The 23,260-nt window shown below is 46.5% G+C and overlaps 1 protein-coding gene across 10 annotated transcripts in view; it reads left to right on the top strand.

Moving 5' to 3' along the window:
• syne1b (spectrin repeat containing, nuclear envelope 1b) overlaps nt 1-23,260 on the top strand; it is a 163,784-nt gene that overhangs the window by 93,517 nt on the left and 47,007 nt on the right. For 8 of the 10 annotated variants that reach the window (XM_045207582.1, XM_045207592.1, XM_045207585.1 and 5 more), the window contains 34 exons: nt 127-279; nt 490-657; nt 872-1,051; nt 1,236-1,382; nt 1,613-1,738; nt 2,055-2,231; nt 4,024-4,289; nt 4,814-5,063; nt 5,151-5,426; nt 5,562-7,196; nt 7,426-7,599; nt 7,936-8,099; nt 8,887-9,031; nt 9,291-9,509; nt 9,908-10,182; nt 10,469-10,634; nt 10,921-11,076; nt 11,288-11,440; nt 11,611-11,793; nt 13,656-13,793; nt 14,096-14,281; nt 14,570-14,692; nt 15,049-15,231; nt 15,481-15,624; nt 15,847-16,026; nt 16,368-16,493; nt 17,701-17,820; nt 18,003-18,164; nt 18,444-18,638; nt 18,900-19,079; nt 21,550-21,753; nt 22,467-22,598; nt 22,777-22,877; nt 23,014-23,167. In XM_045207582.1, the coding sequence (XP_045063517.1) occupies nt 127-279; nt 490-657; nt 872-1,051; nt 1,236-1,382; nt 1,613-1,738; nt 2,055-2,231; nt 4,024-4,289; nt 4,814-5,063; nt 5,151-5,426; nt 5,562-7,196; nt 7,426-7,599; nt 7,936-8,099; nt 8,887-9,031; nt 9,291-9,509; nt 9,908-10,182; nt 10,469-10,634; nt 10,921-11,076; nt 11,288-11,440; nt 11,611-11,793; nt 13,656-13,793; nt 14,096-14,281; nt 14,570-14,692; nt 15,049-15,231; nt 15,481-15,624; nt 15,847-16,026; nt 16,368-16,493; nt 17,701-17,820; nt 18,003-18,164; nt 18,444-18,638; nt 18,900-19,079; nt 21,550-21,753; nt 22,467-22,598; nt 22,777-22,877; nt 23,014-23,167 (7,341 nt within the window). Of the gene's footprint in view, nt 1-126; nt 280-489; nt 658-871; nt 1,052-1,235; nt 1,383-1,612; nt 1,739-2,054; nt 2,232-4,023; nt 4,290-4,813; nt 5,064-5,150; nt 5,427-5,561; nt 7,197-7,425; nt 7,600-7,935; nt 8,100-8,886; nt 9,032-9,290; nt 9,510-9,907; nt 10,183-10,468; nt 10,635-10,920; nt 11,077-11,287; nt 11,441-11,610; nt 11,794-13,655; nt 13,794-14,095; nt 14,282-14,569; nt 14,693-15,048; nt 15,232-15,480; nt 15,625-15,846; nt 16,027-16,367; nt 16,494-16,522; nt 16,638-17,700; nt 17,821-18,002; nt 18,165-18,443; nt 18,639-18,899; nt 19,080-21,549; nt 21,754-22,466; nt 22,599-22,776; nt 22,878-23,013; nt 23,168-23,260 lie in introns of those variants that run through there. The other 2 variants (XM_045207587.1, XM_045207590.1) reach the window with 2 other exon arrangements.

The raw sequence follows: 23,260 nt of genomic DNA, 5'->3' as shown, positions 1-23,260 counted from the left end.
TATCTATCTATCTATCTATCTATCTATCTATCTATCTATCTAGCTATGTGTGCCGTTTACAAATAGGCATATCATCAACAACTGATTCATTATTGACATTCAAAGGATGTTTTTCCTCTTATATAGACGATCCAGCAGACAGTGCAGTCTCACGAGTCAGCAGTGAGGTCTGTGGTCGAGAAAGGAGAGGCTCTGCTGGATTCGGTCCGTGACCCTACCATCAGGGACAACATGAGCAGACTACAGACAGACTACCAGGACGTCTGCACAGCAGCCAGGGTAGGTGTTGGACTACAGTACACATGATTAACTTTTAAAGTATTAGAGAGCTTCCTTGGTTTGTAGTTGTCTAGTATCTTGTGACAGACTAGCTAGCTACCTAGAGCATGCAACCAAAATGAGTCATTGTCCAACCTGATTGGTGTGGTGGCTGAGATAGCTACTGTAGCTTTGTCTATATGGTACAAAGTCATCGTGTACTATTTACAGGGCCAGGTCCAGAGTCTGATGGAGTGGGTGAAGGAGCATGAGGGCTACAGCAGTGAGCTCCAGGAGGTAGAGAAGTGGCTTCTTCAGATGTCTAGTAGGCTGGTCACCTCAGACTCCATGCAGACCTGCAGCATGGAGACGGCCACACAGCAACTGGCCCGGCACAAGGTGAGTAGATGACTGAAGTTATGGAATGGAACCGTATGAGAATCCATGAGAATTAAATTATGCAATAACACCTGTTAGCGTGACAATGGAATTATGCTTCTGAAGTTCTAAACCAACATTCGAAAATGGCATTTTATTTTTCTAATACTTTTTCTAAACAATTTAACCGTTTTTGTTTATAGTCATAACCCTTGTCTGTCACATTTCTTCTCAGGCAATCATGGAAGAGATAGCTAGCTTTGAGGAGCGCCTTACCAGTCTGAAGGAGAAGGGAGATGACCTGATGTCCAACTGTACTACAGACCAGGTGCAGGCTAAGATCAGCCAGCAGGTCCAGGCTCACCAGCAGGGCACCAGAGACAGCTACTCAGCCATCTGCAGCACCGCACAGCGTGTGAGTACTATAGTAACACTCTACTCTAAGCTACGCTACGCTGGTCTGTTCTGCTCTACTCTAATCTACTATACTCTACTCTGATCTGCTCTACGCTACTCTACTCTACTCACTTATCGGCTCCATCTCCCACTAACCTGCTCTATCTCTTCACTTGTCTCTGTGTCTGTGTCTGCTTCATCAGGTGTACCAAAGTCTTGACAGGGAGCTGCAGAAACATGTCAGTCACCAGGACACTCTGCAGCAGTGCCAGACCTGGCTCTCCACTGTCCATGAGGAGCTCCGGCTGCACTGTCAACCTCCCTCTGGCCTGCAGGAGGCCCTCAAACAGGTTAGTGACTGACTGCTCCCTGCTCTTTTATAGGCAAATGAGAATCAAATGACACAATAATGGTGTTTTCATGGCAATGTTATGCCTTAGAGTTCTGGAATTTCGTGGTCAGATGAAAATAGAAGGCTCTGCTTCAATGGGAAAACCTGGTTAAATAAAGTAAATGAACAAATTAAAATGTTTATCAAGCTGATTACATTTGTTTGTATATTTCCCTATTACCTGTACAGGTGAAGCACTACAGGGCTCTACAGGAACAAGCCAGTACGTACCTGGACCTGGTGTGTTCTGTGTGTGACCTGTCTGATGATGCTGTGAGGGTCACTGCTGCTGAGGTCCAGCGGGTCAAACACACGGTGTGTAGGCTGGTCTTACTGTACATTCACTTCTGGTCATCATCACATCATCCTTCCCGTATTGACAACAGGGTTTTCACCATGAGTTTCAAGTATTTGCCCTATGTAATACATACATCTTACTCTCACTATCTCGCACAATAAAAACAACATTAAAGTTCAGGGCATGAGAGTTTAGGGCAAATGTGTAGGCCATAAAGCTGATATACATAAAGTATCACAGTAAAACAATCTTATGTTCATAGGTTGACTTCATGTTGTTTTGCGCTCTGCTGTATACTTCATGTTGTTGTACACTGTACTGTGTGCTGTGCAGATCGAGGAGAGGATGTCGAGCTCCCAGGAGCTGTTGGAGGGCTGGAGGGAGATAAAGGAGCAGAAGCAGGAGCTGTCTGGTCTGTTCCAGGACATGGAGCAGCAGCTCCTCAGTCTCTCCAGAAGACCAGCCGAGCTCGAGACCAAGATCGCCCACAACATGCTTACCCAGGCCAAGGTAGAGATCTGATGACAGACCAAGGTGGTCAAAACATTGTCACCAATATACAACATAGGAGCATAGACTGCAGTGTGCAGAGTCTTTTTTTAACAATTCTTTGCCTGGTCTCATAGACTAGACATAACATAGTAAACGAAAATCCAGGACACTCAAATTAGTATGATATGTTACATTTGGTATGGTTACATACCAAATGGTCGCGTATAACGCGAACATCTAGCAACCCAAAGGTTGCGTGTTCGAATCTCATCACAGAAAACATTAGCAGTTTAGCTAATTAGCAACTTTGCAACTACTTACTACTTTTGAGAAACTTTGCAACTACTTAGCAGGAGAAGGCTTCAGGGCGCCCAAGAAAGTCCAGCAAGCGCCAGGACCTTCTCCTAAAGTTGATTTAGCTGCGGGATCGGGGCACCACCAGTACAGAGCTTGCTCAGGAATGGCAGCAGGCAGGTGTGAGTGCATCTGCACGCATAGTGAGGCAAAGTCTTTTGGAGGATGGCCTGGTGTCAAGAAGGGCAGCGAGGAAGCCACTTCTCTCCAGGAAAAACATCAGGGACAGACTGATATTCTACAAAAGGTACAGGGATTGGACTGCTGAGGACTGGGGTAAAGTCATTTTCTCTGATGAATCCCCTTTCCGATTGTTTGGGGCATCCGTAAAAAAGCTTGTCCGGAGAAGACAAGGTGAGCGCTACCATCAGTCCGGTGTCATGCCAACAGTAAAGCATCCTGAGACCATTCATGTGTGGGGTTGCTTCTCAGCCAAGGGAGTGGGCTCACTCACAATTTTGCCTATGAACACATCCATGAATAAAGAATGGTACCATCACATCCTCCGAGAGCAACTTCTCCCAATCATCTAATAATAGTTTGGTGACGACCTATGCCTTTTCCAGCATGATGGAACACCTTGCCATTAAGGCAAAATTGATAACTAAGTGGCTCGGGGAACAAAACATCGAAATATTGGGTCCATGGCCAGGAAACTCCCCAGAACTTGTGGTCAATCCTCAAGAGGCGGGTGGACAAACAAAAACCCACAAATTCTGACAAACTCCAAGCATTGATTATGCAAGAATGGGCTGCCATCAGTCAGGATGTGGCCCAGAAGTTAATTGACAGCATGCCAGGGCGGATTGCAGAGGTCTTGAAAAAGAAGGGTCAACACTGCAAATATTGACTCTTTGCATAAACTTAATATAATTGTCAATAAAAGCCTTTGACACTTATGGAATGCTTGTAATTATACTTCAGTATACCATAATAACATCTGACAAAAATATCTAAAAACACTGAAGCAGCAAACTTTGTGAAGACCAATACTTGTGTCGTTCTCAACTGTAGATAACGTTAGCCAAAACAAATTGGAATTCGTAACATATCATACGAAATGTAATTCGTAACATTCCATACAAAATGGATGATGGACATCCACAAGTTAATACTTACCATACCATACCAAATGTAACATATCATACTAATGTTGAGTGTCCCGGGATTTTCATTTACTATGTTACGTCTACCCCTGAGTCCAGGTTGCACTCCCATCTTCCCTAGCTTCTTTGAAATGACTTCTCTGATCACTCCAGATGAATAAATAAAAATCTTAATTTTTAGAGGAAAAATCGAGATGGAAATTAGTCAATATCAAAATCTAATAGTGTGTAATAGTCAATATCAGTTTCACCGATTAGGATATTGCTCACTTACAAACCACTAACACAGCATGAGACCAAACATGCACATTGATCAAATCCAATGAATCTTTCTCTACTCTCTCCAACAGGAGTTTAGCCAGCAGCTGCAGAGTAAACAAGCCACCCTAACCAGGATGACAGAGCGTGTGAGTCGTCTGACTGAGGGCCAGCACAGCCCGGAGCATGGGGAGATAGGGCGTCTGAGCCACTCCTGGCTGGAGCTGTGCCACCAGGCTAACAGGCTGCAGGAACAGAGACAGGAGGACCTGCAGAGGACCCAGGAGTACCACGACTGCATCACAGCCATGGAGGGCCTGTTTGAGCAGGTGTCCAAGGAGTGGGACAACCTGGCCAGGTGGGGTCATCTATTTATCTGAAACACAGCACTGAGTTACTACAGGATGGGAACTAGAAGTGTAGGCAATAAGGGTGTATTGCAATAACTTTACTCTGATCCCACCCACAATAGTATCACAATACACTATCAAAGCGAACACATTATGTATTGATAACATCACAAAAAAGCAACAACTTAAAATGTATTTGGTTCTGTATGGCCTGATCCCAGCTGGTCTTGTTGCTATGTGGGTTGCTTGTGAATGAGCAGTCCCTTTCATAGCAAAAGTCTATTGATGTGGGACCAGTCTCCAGAGCACATAGAAGACTGACTCTGTGTGGAATCAATAGCTGAATAATCATAGTTGCATGACAGTGGTAACATGACCAACATTCTAAAAACCATGACAATGGGTCTCAAACACACCCCTTGAACAGTAGAACTGAACTTCTTCAATCACTATCATCACTAGAATGTGTGTTAGCTTTGAAAAATAGTTATTGTGAAATCCAGTCATTGAATATCTTCCTTTTCTCTCCAAGGACTGATGCTGAAAGTTCATATGAGCACTTGGAGGCGTTGAAAAAACTTGCCGTGGCTCTCAGACACCAGAAGGGAACTCTGGAGGACCTGAAGGACCAGAGGCAGAAAGTCATCCACCACCTGAATCTTGACGATAAGGAGCTGGTCAAGGAGCAGATAGGCCACTTCGAGCAGCGCTGGGCCCAGCTACAGAGCCTCATCGACAGGAAGATCCAGGACTCGGTGCTGACCCTGGAGGACATGGCCCAGGTGTGTGTGTGTTTGGGTGGGGGGGGGCAGAAGACACATTTCTGGTCTAACCTATGGGCAATTAAGTATAAATTCTATTCTATTTAGGTGGAGGCCCGTCTGAGGGAGGCCAGGGAGTGGGCCGAGGAGCAGCAGCCTGCCCTGTCTGAAGCCATGAAGATGAGTCCTCCTCCAGAGTTATCCCAAAGCTTCCTGTTTGACCACCTCAGCATCTGCAGTGAACTGGAGGCTAAGCAGCTGCTTCTGGCCCAGGTCATGACCGACGCTGACCGCGTTCTGGCTGACCTGGGGCTCAACGAGCGCCAGCGCCTGCAGCAGCTCATCTCAGACACCCAGGCTGAGTTGGAGTCACTCAGTGTGAAGGTGGGTGTAAAGCAAACAAAAAAGAAGACTATTTGGGTTTCTCACCTCTCTTGCACATGCCTGTTTAACTTATGTTTATACTGTATTCATGCTACTATCTTTTTTACATGTCTTTATTGTGTAAATAAAATAAAGGTGGCCCAGAGGAGGAAGCACCTCAGCAAGGCCTTCACAGAGAGAACACAGTTCCTGCAGGCCGTCAACCAGTCCATCAGCTGGGTCCAGCAGAACGAGAAGAAGGCCCAGGCAGAGGAGTACATCGCCCTGCTACCTGACGACCTGGCCAAGCAGGTGCGAACCTGCAGGAACATCCAGAGCAGCCTAAAGGCCTACCAGAGTGAGCTGACCTCCCTGTGGTCCCAAGGCAGAGACCTAATGAGGGACACCACGCAGGATGAGAAAGTTGAGATGCTCACCAAGCTGCAGGAGCTGCAGAACATCTTTGAGAAGGCCCTGCAGAAGTGTGGCCAGAGGCTCCAGGAGCTGGAAAAGGTGCTTGTCTCCAGGAAGTACTTCAAGGCAGACCTGGAGAAAACATGTCAGTGGTTGAAACAGGCAGACATAGTGACCTTCCCTGAGATTAACCTCATGAATGGTGACTTGGAGCTGAACGTGCAGCTGTTGAAGTACCAGCAGATAGTAGAGCAGGCGATGGAATATGAAAACCTCCTACTGATCGTCCAGAGAGCTGGACAGGAGATCCTGCCCACTCTGAATGAAGTGGACCACTGTTACTTGGACGAGAAACTCAATGCTCTCCCACAGCAATACAACAGCATACTAGCTCTGGCCAAAGAGAAACAGGAGAAGATTGAACAGGCCATTCTATCCAGAAAGGAGTACGCCTCCTTCATAGATGTAACCCATAATGCGTTGAAGGAGCTTGAGGAGCAGTTCCATAACTTAGGGACTCAGCCTGTCGGTCTACAGACAGAGGAGGTTGTCAGTTTACAGAGCGATTACAAAGCTCTTCAGGTTGATCTGAGCAACCTTGGTCTGGCTGTCAGTGAACTAAACCAGAAGAAGGAAGGCTTCCGAAGCACCGGTCAACCCTGGAGGCCTGAAGAGATGACCCAGCTGGTGAGCCTCTACAATGGACTCAAGAGGCTCATCGAACAGCGGGTGGAGCACCTCGATGACACGCTGGAGTCCTTCGAGGACCACAAGGCCATGGCCATGCAGGTGGACTCAGAGCTGAAGGCTACCAAAGAACAGCTGGTCAAGGTCAACGCAGAGACTCAGTCGGCGGAGGAGAGGCTGAAGAACTACCACGCCCTGGCCGGGAGTCTCCAGAGCGCCAGCTCTCATCTCTCCCGACTCATGGAGCAGATGGATAACCTGGCTCCTCAGCTGGACCAGGCTGCCCACGAGGCCTCCAGAGAACAGGTGGTCTTGTGGCAGGAGGAGCTGCAGTCCCTGCAGTCTGCCGTAGGGGAGCTGATAGTGGAGTGTGAGAATAGGTTTGTCCAGAGTAAAGACTTTGAGACGGAGGTGAAGCGGACCCTGGACTGGCTGCAGCAAATCAGGGATGAGCTGGGCTGTGCTGTGGTGGTGGACGTGAGGGTAGAGAAGGTCCAGGAAGAGATCAGGAAGCAGCAGATTATGCAGGAGGAGGTCCAGTCCAGGCTGAGGATCGTGGCTGCCCTGAGCAGCAGGGAGAAACAGAAGTACATCAGCGCCAATGAGCTGGTCCCAGCCCACGTTGACTTGAGCCTGGGGGAGATGGCCAAATTACAGGCTGATGTCCAACAGGCTCTGAGCTCCAAACAGGTGAAGTGATATCATATTGTCTCTATGTATTATAATATAAGGGAGTGGGATTGCAAAAGTCTGGAAAAAAATCCCGGTTGAAGGATTCCATCTGGGAACTTTGGGAACGTTTCTGGAATTTTGTACGCTATGAGGTAGTAATAATGTCGATAACATAGCCTGTTTGTTGACATGTATTAGTATTTTAGCTTCACCTACTCACCATTTCCCTTCCCTGTCTGTTCTCCAGATCACCCTGGAGCAGGCCTTAGCGTTGTGTCAGAAGTACCACTTCCAGATGCAGTCAGCGTGTGAGTGGCTGGAGGACGCAGTGGCCTTCCTACAGCTAGCCAGCCTGGGGGTGGACGTAGAGAACTACGAGGAGTGTCTACGCCAGCAGGAGGACATCATGGCCTCGGAGCAGGTGGGTGCTCCAATAACATGTCCGGGTGGAAAATGTAGAGCAAAAAATAAATCTGCACAATGGTATAACGTCCCCAAAGTGTTTAGTTTCATAGGACATTTCGACACCAATCTGGGCCTTTGTCAGGACTAAATAAAGTGTGGTCTATTAGGAAATGTTGCTATAAGGTAAAGAAAACTGAAACAAAGCTTCAATTGCAACTTATATTCAAGAGTGATTTTTTGTGTGCCGTTTTTTCAATTTTTGATGTGATTGATTGTCTCTCTCTGATTGTGATTGATTGTCTCTCCCTTTACCTCTCCCTTAACCACGTTCTCTCCCTGTGCCTCGTGGCAGGAGTTCTTGGACCACCTGCAGGAGTTGGAGGCTCTGTCCCCCCAGCTGGAGAACCTGGTTAACCCTACAGCCAAGGAGCAGCTCAGGCTGAGTGTGGAGTCTGCTCAGCAGAGAGGAGTGGAGGTCCGAGATCAGCTGCAGTGTCATCAGGACGTCCTGATCAGGTACAGGAAGTAGAGGAAAAGGTTCAATTGTAACCAAAACATGGACATATATAATTATATCTTTATATGCCATTTAGCGGACGCTTTCATCCAAAGCGACTTAAAACCATGCGTGCATACATGGACAATAGGGTTTTAAAAGTGTTGAATACAGAGAGAGAGACCTTGGTGCAGAGATGGGCAATTTAGTGTTAACTTAGTATAACAGACAGAACTGATTGGATTGTCTTAAAGTGATCGCCGTCATTGTGACATTGTTACTCAATTGAAAGTAAGACATTATATCCCCTTCAACACATGCTTCCCTCCAACACAATGAAGTGCATATTATGTTTTATAAACTGGGTGGTTTGAGCCCTGAATGCTGATTGGCTGAAAGCTGTGGTATATCAGACCGTGTAGCACCGGTATGACAAAAAGTTAATTTTTACTGTTCTAATTACGTTGGTAACCAGTTTATAATAGCAATAATTTATAATAGCAATAAGGTACCTTGAGGGTTTGTGATATATTTTCATATATATTTTTTTTGATTCACCTTTATTTAACCAGGTAAGCCAGTTGAGAACAAGTTCTCATTTACAACTGCGACCTGAGTTACATATGGCCAATACCACAGCCAATGGCTGTATCCAGGCACTCCGCGTTGTGTCGTGCTTAAAAACAGCCCTTAGCCGTGGTATATTGCTTAAATATCTTCTGTAAATAGTTGGCTGCACCATGCATTTCCCTACAGGTACAATAAAGTTGGAATTGAATGAAATTGACTGTCCTGTGTTGTCCCTAGCTGTGTTGCCCAGTGGAAGTCCTACCAGGAGGCGAGGCAGACAGTGATTGAACTGATGAACGAGGCAGAGAAGAAGCTGACTGAGTTCTCCACCGCCAAGGCTGCCACCTTTCTGGAGGCAGAGGAGAAGCTCAGGAGTCATAGGGTAAAAGAGGACCATGGGAAAATAAAGATTGTCTTCTATTTGGACTTTTACATTAAATTATAAACTTTGCTAATGGCGGCGTAATTAGCCAAATGATGGCGTCATTGTACATTCATCTTTAGTAATCAAAGCACAAAGAAATAAAGACTACACATAGAATTTTCCAGAGAGAACTTTATTTATGAACACTCATAATATGCAAACTGACAATGACGCTTCTCTTGTGTGTATATTTCCTCCTCTCCTCCCTCCCTGCCAGTCCCTGGTGTCGATGGTGAATGGGTTCCAGGAGAAGCTGACCGGGCTGGAGGAGCAGGCATCCCAGCTGGAGCTTGTGGGTAGTGACGCCAGCAAGGCCACCATCAGCCGCTCCATGACCACGGTGTGGCAGCGCTGGACCCGGCTACGCAGCGTAGCACGAGGGCAGGAGAGGGTCCTGGAGGACACGGCCCAGGAGTGGAGGACCTTCAGAGAGAAGGTATAGTAGGCTAAAACAGAAACACGAGGCTATGAGTGTGAGTACAGTGTGTTCACAAATAAACAGTGAAGAAGACCATAATATCAATGTAAGTTCATGAATATAACTACTGTTCCCTAAGGAGGGCAACAAGGTACAACACAGTTAGGGGGACAGGAGTGCAATCCTCATAGCTGTCCGTTGTACAGTATACTGACTGAAAGGGAACTAAACAGGACACTATCAGCACTTGCTGTATTATCTATTTGTTCCCCTTCTGCCCTATGTTGCTGTCTGCCGTATAGGTTCTCTAAAGAGTGTACACTACTCCTTAGTAGAAGCTAACAATTATGCTTTATAAACAAGTCATTGCAGGTTCAGCACACTATCTAGATTTCCCCTGCCTGTGTTGCTTTCAGATGGTGAAGCTGAGGAACATGGTGGACGAGCTTCAGAGCCGTGTCATGGACTGTGCTGTTGAGAAGGCGTCTAAGGCTACCTTACAGTCTGTGTTGGACCAGCACGAGCTGCTGATCCAGGACGTAGAGAGGGAGCTGTCCTCCCTCACCCTGCTGCGTCAGTACGCCCTCAGCCTGCTCCATGACGTGGAGGTCCCCTCACCATCCCCCACCTCCGAACAGGACCAACTGCCCAGTCTCAAGGAGATCAGAGCTGTACAAGACCGCATGGAAAGGTGCAGATCATGATTTTTGTGTTTTGCATGGTCTCTTCCCACAGCCGCTGTGGAGCACCATGAGTCTGGCAAGTGAGCCTATGTTTTTTTCATTTGCATAACAGATTGGTTGACAACTCACGAATTAGATCTGTTGTTGTTTTGCATAGTTTTGAATAGAATAGATAGATAATTGTCCATTTAGTTACAAGTGGAAGTTTGTCTCCTGCATTTCCCAACTGTCCAGTTCAAATAACTCAGGAGGAACAGAATAATGGAGCGGAGTGGTTTTATGTCTCTCCACCAGTCTGCTGCAGCAGGCGCGTACCAAGCGTACCCAGGCTGGGATGGAGCTGAGGGACAGAGAGGAGGTGGAGAAGAACCTGAGTGTGGTCAGAGCCTGGATCCAGGAGACCAGGGAGCTGCTTCTCAACCCTACCCCAGATATAGATGCTCTGCTGCAGAAGCTGGAGGTAAGCGGCTGGCTAACTCTATGGAGCTAGAGACAGAGTAAACACAATCCAACACATGATCACATTATATTTTGCAACGTTGTATTGGCCATACATGACTCGGTCACAAAATTGCCAAAATTCCATAACGCATTTACTCAACTGTTGTATCAAGTAGTATTGTATGCTAAGGCGTATTCTCACGCTGGGATCAAGGCTAGCTATGGCGTAAATTAAGTAATTGTTATGTGTGTGGCTTGTTTTTGGGTATTGGTGCATGACCATGTTTCTCTGATGTATTGGACAGGTGGTGCACAGTGATGTGATAGGGTACCGTCAGCATGTGGATAAGATAGCAGAGCAGCAGCAGAGCAAGTATCTGGACCTGTACACCATCCTGCCCTCAGAGATCTCAATGCAGCTGGCTGAGGTGTCCCTCGCACTGGGGGCCATAGAGGACCAGGTACTAGACTATCTAAGGCCTCAGTTTGCTATTTCTAACTAGGCAGGTTTCCTGGACACAGATTAAGCCTAGTCATGGATTAAAAAGCATCTGTGTCCAGGAAACCGGTCCACTACGTCAACTACTGTATCTTTTACTATTGTAAATGTAAAGATTAGAAAAGTTATTACAGGGTTAAATTTGTATGTTTCTCTTCTGAATTTTTCCTAAGGTTCTATCCAAAGAGAGAGAGATTCAGAAGACGAGAGACATCAAGGAGGACTTCAGTTCCAGGATCCATGATGTGTCGGAGAAGATGAAAGCCATCTCCACCAGACTCAAAGATAAAGCCAGTGATGTCGATCACGCTAAAGACGAGACCAAGGTGAGCGGGAGCTGAAGATGCTCATGCATACTGTATGTCTCTTAATAAGGGTTGGGGTCAATTTCATGTCAATTCAGTCAATTCAGGAAGTAAACTGAACTAGATACAAAAGTGAATGAGCTGCTATCTTGGTCAGTCTGTTTAACCCAGAGTTTCTCTCCTCTCCTCAGTGTCTTTGTGATGACCTGGAGAGCTGTCGTCGGACTCTCTCAGAGCTGGATGCTGCAGTCCAGGAGTTTGGCAGACGGAACCCCATCTTGGCCAAACAGCTGAGCGATGCCATAGTCAAGTTAGGAGACATCCACCACCACACTGCCCGACTGGCCGAGTGTAGAACCATCTGGCTCAAAAAGGTTAGGAACCAAATGTATACAGTCGTGGTCAAACGTTTTGAGAATGACACAAGTATTGGTCTTCACAAAGTTCGCTGCTTCAGTGTTATGAGATATTTTTGTCAGATGTTACTATGGTATACTGAAGTATAATTACAAGCATTCCATAAGCGTCAAAGGCTTTTATTGACAATTACATTAAGTTTATGCAAAGAGTCAATATTTGCAGTGTTGACCCTTCTTTTTCAAGACCTCTGCAATCCGCCCTTGCTTGCTGTCAATTTACTTCTGGGCCACATCCTGACTGATGGCAGCCCATTCTTGCATAATCAATGCTTGGAGTTTGTCAGAATTTGTGGGTTTTTGTTTGTCCACCCGCCTCTTGAGGATCGACCACAAGTTCTCAATGGGATTAAGGTTTTGGGAGTTTCCTGGCCATGGACCCAAAATGTCGATTTTGTTCCCCGAGCAACTTAGTTATCACTTTTGCCTTATGGATGGAAAGGTGCTCCATCATGCTGGAAAAGGCATTGGTCGTCACCAAACTGTTCTTGGATGGTTGGGAGAAGTTGCTCTCGGAGGATGTGTTGGTACCATTCTTTATTCATGGCTGTGTTCTTAGGCAAAATTGTGAGTGAGCCCACTCCCTTGGCTGAGAATCAACCCCACACGAATGGTCTCAGGATGCTTTACTGTTGGCATGACACAGGACTGATGGTAGTGCTCACCTTGTCTTCTCCGGACAAGGTGTTTCCGGATGCCCCAAACAATCGGAAAAGGGATTCATCAGAGAAAATGACTTTACCCCAGTCCTCAGCAGACCAATCCCTGTACCTTTTGCAGAATATCAGTCCCTGATGTTTTTCCTGGAGAGAAGTGGCTTCTTTGCTGCCCTTCTTGACACCAGGCCATCCTCCAAAAGTATTTGCCTCACACCTGCCTGCTGCCATTCCTGAGAAAGCTCTGCACTGGTGGTGCCCCGATCCCGCAGCTGAATCAACTTTAGGAGATGGTCCTGGTGCTTGCTGGACTTTCTTGGGCGCCCTGACGCCTTCTTCACAACAATTGAACCTCTCTCCTTGAAGTTCTTAATGATCCGATAAATGGTTGATTCAGGTGCAATCTTACTAACAGCAATATCCTTGCCTGTGAAGCCCTTTTTGTGAAAGCAATGATGATGGCACGTGTTTCCTTGCAGGTAACCATGGTTAACAGAGGAAGAACAATGATTTCAAGCACCACCCTCCTTTTAAAGCTTCCAGTCTGTTATTCTAACTCAATCAGCATGACAGAGTGATCTCCAGCCTTGTCCTCGTCAACACTCTCACCTGTGTTAACGAGAGAATCACTAACATGATGTCAGCTGGTCCTTTTGGGCAGGGCTGAAATGCAGTGGAAATGTTTTGGGGGGATTAAGTTCATTTTCATGGCAAAGAAGGACTTTGCAATTAATTGCAATTCATCTGATCACTCTTCATGACATTCTGGAGTAAATGCAAATTGACATCATCAAAACTGAGGCAGCAGACTTTGTGAAAATGAGTATTTGTGTCATTCTCAAAACTTTTGACCACGACTGTACATTTTTGAGGGGAGAAAAACACAAAATACATGGGAAGTCTTGTTGTTGTTGTTGTAGTTACACTGTTGCTGTTGTTGTTACACTGTTGTTGTTGTTGTTGTTACACTGAAGAGGTGGCATTAATGTACTGTGTTGCCCAGCCCAAAATGTTTATATGGGGCCATTTGACTTTTAATCGTAAAAGGTTCTATTTATACCATGACGTACATTACCCATACATGGTCAGTGTCACAAAGGTATGCATTTCCCTGCTGTCTGTTCCCTAGTTCCTCAATGCCTCTCTGTTATCTCACCTGTCCAGGCCGGGGCCCATCTAGAGGAGTACAATGAGATGCTGGACTTCATAGTGAGGTGGTCGGAGAAAGCCAAGGGCCTGGTGAGGGCCAACATTATCTGGAACTCCTCCCCTCATCTGCAGGAACAGATAAGGATGTATCAGGTGGGTGGAGAATGACGAATAAACACATGTAGAGTTGCAGGATTGAAATGCTGATACAGACTGTATAAAATTCTCTCACTGTTCACTTCCACTATACCATCTTCAACAACACTGGTGGTGTTTGTGTGTGTAAGGAAATAAATATGTGTCCTGTTACCCTGTCTCCTATCATTATCCCTCTAACCGGGGAACCAGGATGTTGCTTCTTTTCTTATTAACCGGCATCACTGGATGGCCCTTTTTTTCATAAACGTACTCCATTCATTGCCTGTGTTGTGTTTTCCCCCTCCCCGTCCCATCAGTCTGTGCTGCGTGAGTCCCGGGAGCTCCATGGGGACCTGCAAGCCATGGGAGAGAAGGTGGATATGCTGTCTGAGGTGCTGCAGACAGAGAACATGTCCCAGCAGGTGTGTGAGCTCAGCCGCCACACCGAGGAGCTCCAGCAGACCATCAGGACACGACTGCAGAGCCTACAGGACGCAGCCAAGGTACTCACTCAGACATACAGTATGCACTGGCCTGGCGTTTTAGCCTAGCATCTGCTTTTACTGTAGCATTGTTGTTAGTCTTTGTCTCAGAGACGGTCGAATAGCTTTTAGCATCTCAGTGTTATTCTCACCTGTACATACAAATATACTGTATTTGATTGATTGACCTGTGTGTAGTCTCTCCTGACAGACGATTAACATGACTTGATTAGCTAGCCAGCTAGCACTCAGAAGATTTGGTTCTGGGTTCCGAGATGAACCTGTGTGTGTCCTGTTTCGTCCCCTCAGAGTATGGAGCGTCTGGAGTACGAGGTGAAGGCCCTACATGTTGCTCTAGAACAAGTCCAAGCTACACTTACCTCTCCTGAGCTGGCCCGACAGAGTCTCAAGGAACAACTGGCCCAGAGACAGGTAACCTTCTTCTTCTTCTTCTTCTTCTTCTTCTTCTTCTTCTTCTTCTTCTTCTTCTTCTTCTTCTTCTTCTTCTTCTTCTTCTTCTTCTTCTTCTTCTTCTTCTTCTTCTTCTTTCTTTCTTCTTCTTCTTCTTCTTCTTCTTCTTCTTCTTCTTCTTCTTCTTCTTCTTCTTCTTCTTCTTCTTCTTCTTCTTCTTCTTCTTCTTCTTCTTCTTCTTCTTCTTCTTCTTCTTCTTCTTCTTCTTCTTCTTCTTCTTCTTCTTCTTCTTCTTCTTCTTCTTCTTCTTCTTCTTCTTCTTCTTCTTCTTCTTCTTCTGTGGAGAATGTGACGTTTCCTCCTGTCTGTTTTCCTAGCGTCTGCTGTCGGAGATGGAGGGCTTCAAGCAGCAGGTGCAGGCGGTGCAGCTGTGTCAGAGTGCCCTGCGCGTCCCAGAGGAGGTGATGCCTGGCCTGGCTATCTGTCGCACGGCACTGGGCCTACAGCAGGAGGCCAGCCAGCTGCAGCATGTCGCAATACAGCAGTGCAACATTCTACAGGTAGGGAGGCCACAGCACTCTATGTAATGGATGATTAACCGCATAATGAATAAGATTGCCTGTGACTGAAGACTTGTGTTAGTTCCCCGAGCTAATGGCTAGGTTTTAGCTCAACGGGCTAACACAGTCTTGAGGAACACAGAAAGTCACGGTTTGAATCCGTTTGGCCATACCTGCAAGCCAAGAACAGTTCACCCTCCTACATTGGGCACCAGTATCAACATTCCTTGATTTCCTTTCCTTATGTAGGAGGCTGTTGTTCAGTATGAGCAGTATGAGCAGGAGGTAAGACACCTCCAGGGGCTGATAGAGGAGGCCCACAGAGTCATCCAGGACCGACCCATTGCCACCAGCAACATCCAGGAGCTGCAGGCTCAGATCCTACACCATGAGGTACTGTACATAGCATTACCAGTGGAACGGAATGCAGTATTGTGAATGTATAAAGGAAGTGAAAACCTCTAGATCCAGGACTGGTAGGAACAATTAGGTACCCAAAGCAAAAAAAACAACAACAAGCACACTAGTTAAGCTGTAAAATGTTGTGCCTATATGAATGCTTTGTTCCGCTGTTGTCACCATAACCACCGACTGTGATCGGGATGTTTCTAACAGGAGCTGGCCCAGAAGATCAAGGGTTACCAGGAGAAGATAGCCAGTCTAAACTCTAAGTGTAAGATGCTTGCTGTGAAGGCCAAGCACGCCACCATGCTGCTCACTGTGAGTGACACAGAGGGGGCGGGGCTTACTGAGGAGGACCTGGATGGAGACACACACAAACCCTCTGTAGTCATGGTGAGAGGCCAACTCCCCTCCTCGATCGAGCTTATTGATGTTGTAAACAATACGAGTTTACTAATTATACAGCAGGTTTTTTACTTTGTGTATTTTCTGGTTAATTAACTAACTCAGACAAATCACTCTACTGTTACTCCCTTTATCAAATCTCGAGCTAGCATGCTGTCTGTCAGAAAGACTCTGTGGTGGTCTTTTAATAAATTCACACAATCTTCTCTGCATGTATTTTCTGATTAACTACCTAATTCAAATCACTTACCTATTTGTGATTATCCGTCTCTAAAACCGGGATGCTATGTCTGTCTGTTCTTTCTAACTCTGTCCTATGGTGTGATCAGATGACGGCTGGCCGCTGTCACACCCTCCTGTCCCCCGTCACAGAGGAGTCTGGGGAGGAGGGCACCAACAGTGACATCTCCTCTCCTCCTGTCTGTCACTCCCCCTCTCCCATCACTCCCAGTCAGGTCTGTCACTCCCCCTCTCCCATCACTCCCAGTCAGGTCTGTTGCTCCCCCTCTCCCATCACTCCCAGTCAGGTCTGTCACTCCCCCTCTCCTATCACTCCCAGTCAGGTCTGTTGCTCCCCCTCTCCCATCACTCCCAGTCAGGTCTGTTGCTCCCCCTCTCCCATCATTCACACTCAGGCATCACCTACTGAGTTCTTTCTCTCTCTCTCTCTCTCTCTCTCTCTCTCTCTCTCTCTCTCTCTCTCTCTCTCTCTCTCTCTCTCTCTCTCTCTCTCTCTCTCTCTCTCTCTCTCTCTCTCTCTCTCTCTCTCTCTACTCTACCTGCAGACCATGAGATATGAAAATACATCTCCATATCCTGTCATCCTGTATGCCTCAAATTAAATGCATTGCATTAGCACAGATTAACGCATAGCTAGGCTACTGTACTTCTCCATTAAGGGCCTGGGCCCAGTTGCATAAAACATCTTAAGTGTTTCCCTTAAGGGTTTACCTTAAGGAATAATGTTTAAGGGTGTTGCATAGAGCCCCTCAAATATTTCCTTAGGTAAGGGCATATTTAAGGGGTTGTACAGTAGTTGAAGGCAGGTATGGCAGAAAGAGTATCTGGTTACCACGGAGACGGCCTGATTCACTGACTAAAGGTCTCATCAAGGAGATCCTATTCATTTTGTGAGATTCCAAAATAGAACTTCTACAATCAAGACAGGATACCCAAATTGCTTCAGAAGATAATATATCACGTTTCTTGTAGTTACTTTTTTCCCAACTTGTTTATATTACTTTCTAGTACGTCAAGCTAGTTTACAGAGTACCTATAGCTAACTAGCCAGCTAGCTTCGTAGACATGGATTGTGAACCTTCCATTGTTTAGCTAGCTAAAGTAAGTAGCTAGCTGGTTGATGTTTTCCTTTTGTAACCAGAGCAGATGAAGCAACATTGATATCTATACTGAATGAAGCAGTTAACAGACCTCATGGGCACCCTTAACTTTTTCACTTAATTTAAAGGGGAAATTCACCTTAACATTTTTTGTGTAACTGACTTAAAGTTAAGGAAACTTGAAGGGAAAAGACAAAGGGGGAAATTAACTTAAGGTGTTTTATGCAACCGGGCCCTGACCTTTAACCTTATTGTGTACCTACCTATACACCAAGTAACATTGTGATGCTTCTCCGTATTTATTGCTCGTGTCTTCTTTCAGATGGGACTGGGACGAGCCACCCTCACCAGAGCCCCCATACAGGAGCTATATGACCCGACATTTGAATCTGTGGCCAACTTCGATGACCTGCAACGCTCCTGGGAGACCTTGAAGAATGTGGTATGCAATGCATATAGACTAAATATGTGCTGCCACCTATGTACTATCCTCACTTTCTTTACACAGCGTTTATATTTGATTTCATCATCTATTTAGAAAAGTGGATTTACAAATAAACTGTGAAGTACCACTATTTTTGGCCGAGGTCTGACTACTACTATTTCCTATCCTTCCTTTTACAGATCAGTGAGAAGCAGAGGACTCTGTACGAGGCGTTGGAGAAACAGCAGCGTTACCAGGGTTCTCTCCAGTCTATCTCCTCTAAGATGGAGTCCTTAGAGGCCAAACTCAACAAGCCACTGGAGGCTGACAGGAGCACAGACAGTCATATGGAAGCCCATAAGGTAAGAATCAGTATTGCTTAAGGAAGTCTTATGGAACATTTCGCTATGCTCAAGATACCAATTTCCACAAGGCAGAAATCCTATGCGACATCTCGAAATGCTCAAAATACAAATTCCTGCTTGAGGCAGAAATCCTGTATAACATCTCAGTATACTCATGACTCTATGTTTTCCGTATTCGTAAACTACAATGTAATATTATGGTTCCAACCCTAATCAATGCTCAGTGCTCAGCACAGCCTTCCCATTATAACTAAATACTGTTATTCCCTCCACCAGGCCATGGGTGAGGAGATCCACAGTCTGCAGGAGGAGATAGATAAGCTGCAGACCAGCTTCTCAGAGGAACTGGGTTCTGATGCTGTGGACTCGGATACGGCCGACCAGCTAGCCATGCAGTCCACCCTCACTGTCTTGGCTGAGAGGATGGCCACCATACATATGAAGGCCACAGGGAAACGACAGCTTCTGGAGGTACATTCATGCTCCCAATACCTTTTCTCTCTCTTCTATATTTTTGGCAGATAGGTTCAATCCCACTTCTTCCGATGATCATTTAGCTGTATTTGGAAACCAACGATGATTGTTTTGTTTTGAAGATTAGAGTCTTAGGTCAGGCTCATCACATGACATGACCATTAAAAGCATGTTTGTTGAGGGGTCAAGAGGTTCATGAACATTACAACAAGCTGTGTCTGGCCTACTTCATGTGGTGTCTTGTGATGCCCTGTCCAGGAGCGTGCGACTGACCATCTAGAGGAGCAACGTCAGGAGCAGGCCTTACAATACTATCTCAACCAGGCTGACCAGATGGACCAATGGCTGCTCAGCACCCGCTCTGCACTCACAACCTTCCTCCAGCCCAGCGCTAAGGAGGATGAGGAGGACATGGAGGAGCAGCTCATCGAGTGCCAGGTTAGAACAGAGCCCCCTCTACTGGCGGGTACTCACACGCGCGCACGCACATGCAGTGCATTCGGAAAGTATTCAGACCCCTTCACTTTTTCCACATTTTGTTACGTTACAGCCTCATTCTAAAATTGATTAAATAAAAATGATCTTCAATCTACACACAATACCCCATAATGACAAAGCGAAAACAGTTTTTTGGAAATACCTTATTTACATAAGTATTCAGACCCTTTGCTATGAGACTGGAAATTGAGCTCAGGTGCATCCTGTTTCCATTGATCATCCTTGAGATGTTTCTACAACTTGATTGGAGTCCACCTGTGGTAAATTCAATTGATTGGACATGATTTGGAAAGGAACACACCTGTCTATATAAGGTCCCACAGTTGACAGTGCATGTCAGAGCAAAAACCAAGCCATGAGGTCGAAGGAAGGTCCGTAGAACTGCGAGACAGGATTGTGTCGAGGCACAGATCTGGGGAAGAGTACCAAAAATGTCTGCAGCATTGAAGGTCCCCAAGAACATGGTGGCCTCCATCATTCTTAAATGGAAGAAGTTTGGATCCACCAAGACTCTTCCTAGAGCTGGCCGCCCGGCCAACCTGAGCAAATGGGGGAAAAGGGCCTTGGTCAGGGAAGGGAACAAAAACCCAATGGTCACTCTGACAGAACTCCAGAGTTCCTCTGTGGAGATGAGAGAACCTTCCAGAAGGACAACCATCTCTGCAGCACTCCATCAATCAGGCCTTTATGGTAGAGTGGCCAGACGGAAGCCACTCCTCAGTCAAATGCACATGACAGCCCGCTTGGAGTTTGCCAAAAGGCACCTAAAGGACTCTCAGACCATGAGAAACAAGATTCTCTGGTCTGATGAAACCAAGATTGAAATCTTTGGCCTGAATGCCAAGTGTCACGTCTGGAGGAAACCTGGCACCATCCTTACGGTGAAGTATGGTGCTGTGGGGATGTTTTTCAGTGGCAGGGACTGGGAGACTAGTCAGGATCAAGGGAAAGATGAACGGAGCAAAGTACAGAGAGATCCTTGATGAAAACCTGCTCCAGAGTGCTCAGGACCTCAGACTTGGGCGAAGGTTCACTTTCCAACAGGACAACGACTCTAAGCACACAGCCAAGACAACGCAGGAGTGGCTTCGGGACAAGTCTCTGAATGTCCTTGAGTGGCCCAGCCAGACCTCGGACTTGAACCTGATCTAATATCTCTGGAGAGACCTGAAAATAGCTGTGCAGCGACACTCCCCATCCAACCTGACAGAGCTTGAGAGGAACTGCAGAGAAGAATGGGAGAAACTCCCCAAATACAGGTGTGCCAAGCTTGTAGCATCATACCCAAGAAGACTCGAGGCTGTAATCGCAGCCTAAGGTGCTTCAACAAAGTACTGAGTAAAGGGTCTGAATACTTATGTAAATGTAATATTTCCGTTTTTTGTATTTTATACATTTGCAAACATTTCTAAAAAGCTGTTTTTGTTTTGTCATTATGGGTTATTGTGTGTAGATTGATAAGACAAAATGTGGAAAAAGTGAAGGGGTCTGAATACTTTCCGAATGCACAGATGCACAGATGCACGGACACACACAGAGTCCCTTTGTTTAAAAGCTCCTCCGTGAGTCCCGTGAGTTTTCCCCTTTCACACAGCTGCTCATTTAACATCCCACTATTACTGCCTGTCACATATGGATCCACCTGGGAGGGGTAGGAACCTGGCAGCAGTAAACAACAGTATTAGCAGCAGAGTAGAGGGCAGGGCTGCCTTCAGAGGCTTGGTTAGGTTCCTAAGCGTCTGTAACACTAGTCTAGTTAAGCAGATTATGCAGATGTCTTCTGTGTGAATGCATGGGGCCGTGTCTTCAGGGGGAGGCTTATTTGCTAGATTAATAGATTCCGACTGCAGGGATTGGTGTTGGTGTTGGTGGTGGAGCTGGATCAGCCTGCTAGAATATCCAAGTAGGGAATCCTAACTGACGAGAGCGAGAGGGGGAGGAATGAGGGGAGTGAGGGAGGCGGGGAGTTGAAACCCGTTCAACTTACCGATACACACACACGGGATATGGGTCTATATATGGAGGAAACTCCTTTGTGCACGGATCTTTGAGGAAGCATTTACTATGGGACATCTGTGGTAGCTTTGGATCGTTTCATTACAAATGCCTACAACAGTCCAGGCCACTTGGGAACCTATATTTTTGATCTTGAGCGGGAACCTGCTGAACATGGGACGTGAAGGATTAGTGCTAGTGTGTTGTGCTGTGCTGGAGGTGAGGGTGTTGGTAGGGAGGTGTGCCTACAATGAGAGCAGGACAGTACCTAGAGAGACCTGCTGCTGGGTCTGCTGAAGGGGTCTATACTGACCCTGGGACTGGAGGCCCTGTTGACTGAAGCTCCCTTGGGGGAAGGGTCTGCCTGGTATCCAGCACCATGTTTGAGATGGCCTCTCTCCTCCTGCTGCTCCAGAACATGCTGCAGGAGATTGAGCAGAAGGTGGTGGCCCTGTCGGAGCTGACCATGCGGAGCGAGAGACTGCTGCTGGAGGGGAGGCAGGAGACGCGGATGGACATGAGGGAGGATGCTGAGCAGCTGGCCAGGAAGCTGCGGATGCTGAAGGGAAGTCTGCTGGAGCTGCAGAGGATGCTCCAGGACAAACACATCAACATCCAGGTGAGTCAGGCTGCTTCTGGATACCTGCCCTGTAGCTCACTACTACAGTAAAAGGTGTTGCCGGCTTTATCTGTGGAGAGGAATGTACTAGTAGCCTGGTAGATCTGGGACCTGGCTACTGCTACAGTCATCTCCGCATCTGAATCTGGAACCTCTTTAGAATACTTATTTCAATTTGACTGCAGACAGTGTTTACAGAGTTTACAGAGGTGCCTGGTTGCTTATGTGACTGACTGTGTTCAACTCCAGGTCTCCTGGATCATGTTAGACCACCGAGCTAAAGCCTATGCCTTCACCTTGTTTGTCCTGCAGGCCACTCTGGCATGGGAGGCTTTTCAGGAGCTGAAAGGCCCATTGAGGAAGCATGTACATGTAATGTCTGTTCTGAGACTTTAATGGAATGTCTTCTGATTTTGTCCCCTCCTATTCTTTACTGTGGCTAATGTGTGCAGGGATATGATTGGGTGAACTGGATTGCATACAAATTAGCTTGAATTATTTCAACCACTCTCTTGTTTGAGGTTTACGAATCAAAATAAGGAGAGTTGACTTATAATCAAATGACTTGTAATCCTCACCAGCCTTGATGGTTGGTCGGTCTTGTTGTCAAGATGTGAATCAAACGAATCCTTACATGAATAACCATTTCTCTTGTCCTTTTGCTCACTATTGTTTCCATAAGTAACCCTCTCTCTGCTTGTGTCCTTCTCCAGGGCTCCCTGCAGGGCCAGGAGGACAGTGAGTATGACTCCAGCCTGTCTCCGGGGCCCAGTGTACAGGACTGGCTGGCCCAGGCCCATACCACACGCTCACAACATCACCAGGACAGCCTCCAGAGACAGAGGGTAGGGTAGTCGCTCTCAAACACACACCATCACACTACTGCTGCCATGCCAGTGTAGGATCTTTGTTTTGTTTGCTTGTTTGCTTGTTCGTTCATTTGTTTCTTCATTCGTTCATTCATTCAAAGAGAAGCCATTGCTGTGAACAGAGTGATCATGTTTGTGCGTTGTTGTTGTTTAGGAGCTGGAGGAGCAGCTAGCAGAGCAGAAGAAGCTGCTCCAGTCAGTAGCCAGTAGAGGAGAGGAGATCCTGATCCAGCAGGCCTCACCCAGCAGTGTCAGGTATGGCATCCACTTTAACACAACAACACAGGGTTCTGACATGGAGATTATTTTGAATTACCAGAGGCCAATAAGCCTTATCCTCTGTATAATGTTTTTATGTTATATCATATTCCGTCTGTTTTTTTGCCTGCAGTATGACAGAGCCCTTCTCTCCGGAGCTCTTGCTGGAGAGAGAGACCCGGGCTGCCCAGCAGCAGATGAGACAGAGGTGGGAGAGCCTGAGGAAAGAGTTCAGTACCAAACTCAAGCTCCTACAGAAAACCCTGGAGCAAGACAACAAGCAACCGGTACGGACCCCACCGTCAACACCTATCCCAGCGGCCAAAACCAGATTACAACCAGTTATTTTTGGTTGTGTATCAGCAGTTTTTCTGTTGTTA

This window comes from Coregonus clupeaformis, chromosome 25, assembly GCF_020615455.1.
Source record: "Coregonus clupeaformis isolate EN_2021a chromosome 25, ASM2061545v1, whole genome shotgun sequence".
Lineage (NCBI taxonomy): Eukaryota > Metazoa > Chordata > Actinopteri > Salmoniformes > Salmonidae > Coregonus > Coregonus clupeaformis.
This window is presented reverse-complemented; position numbering and strand designations above follow the sequence as displayed.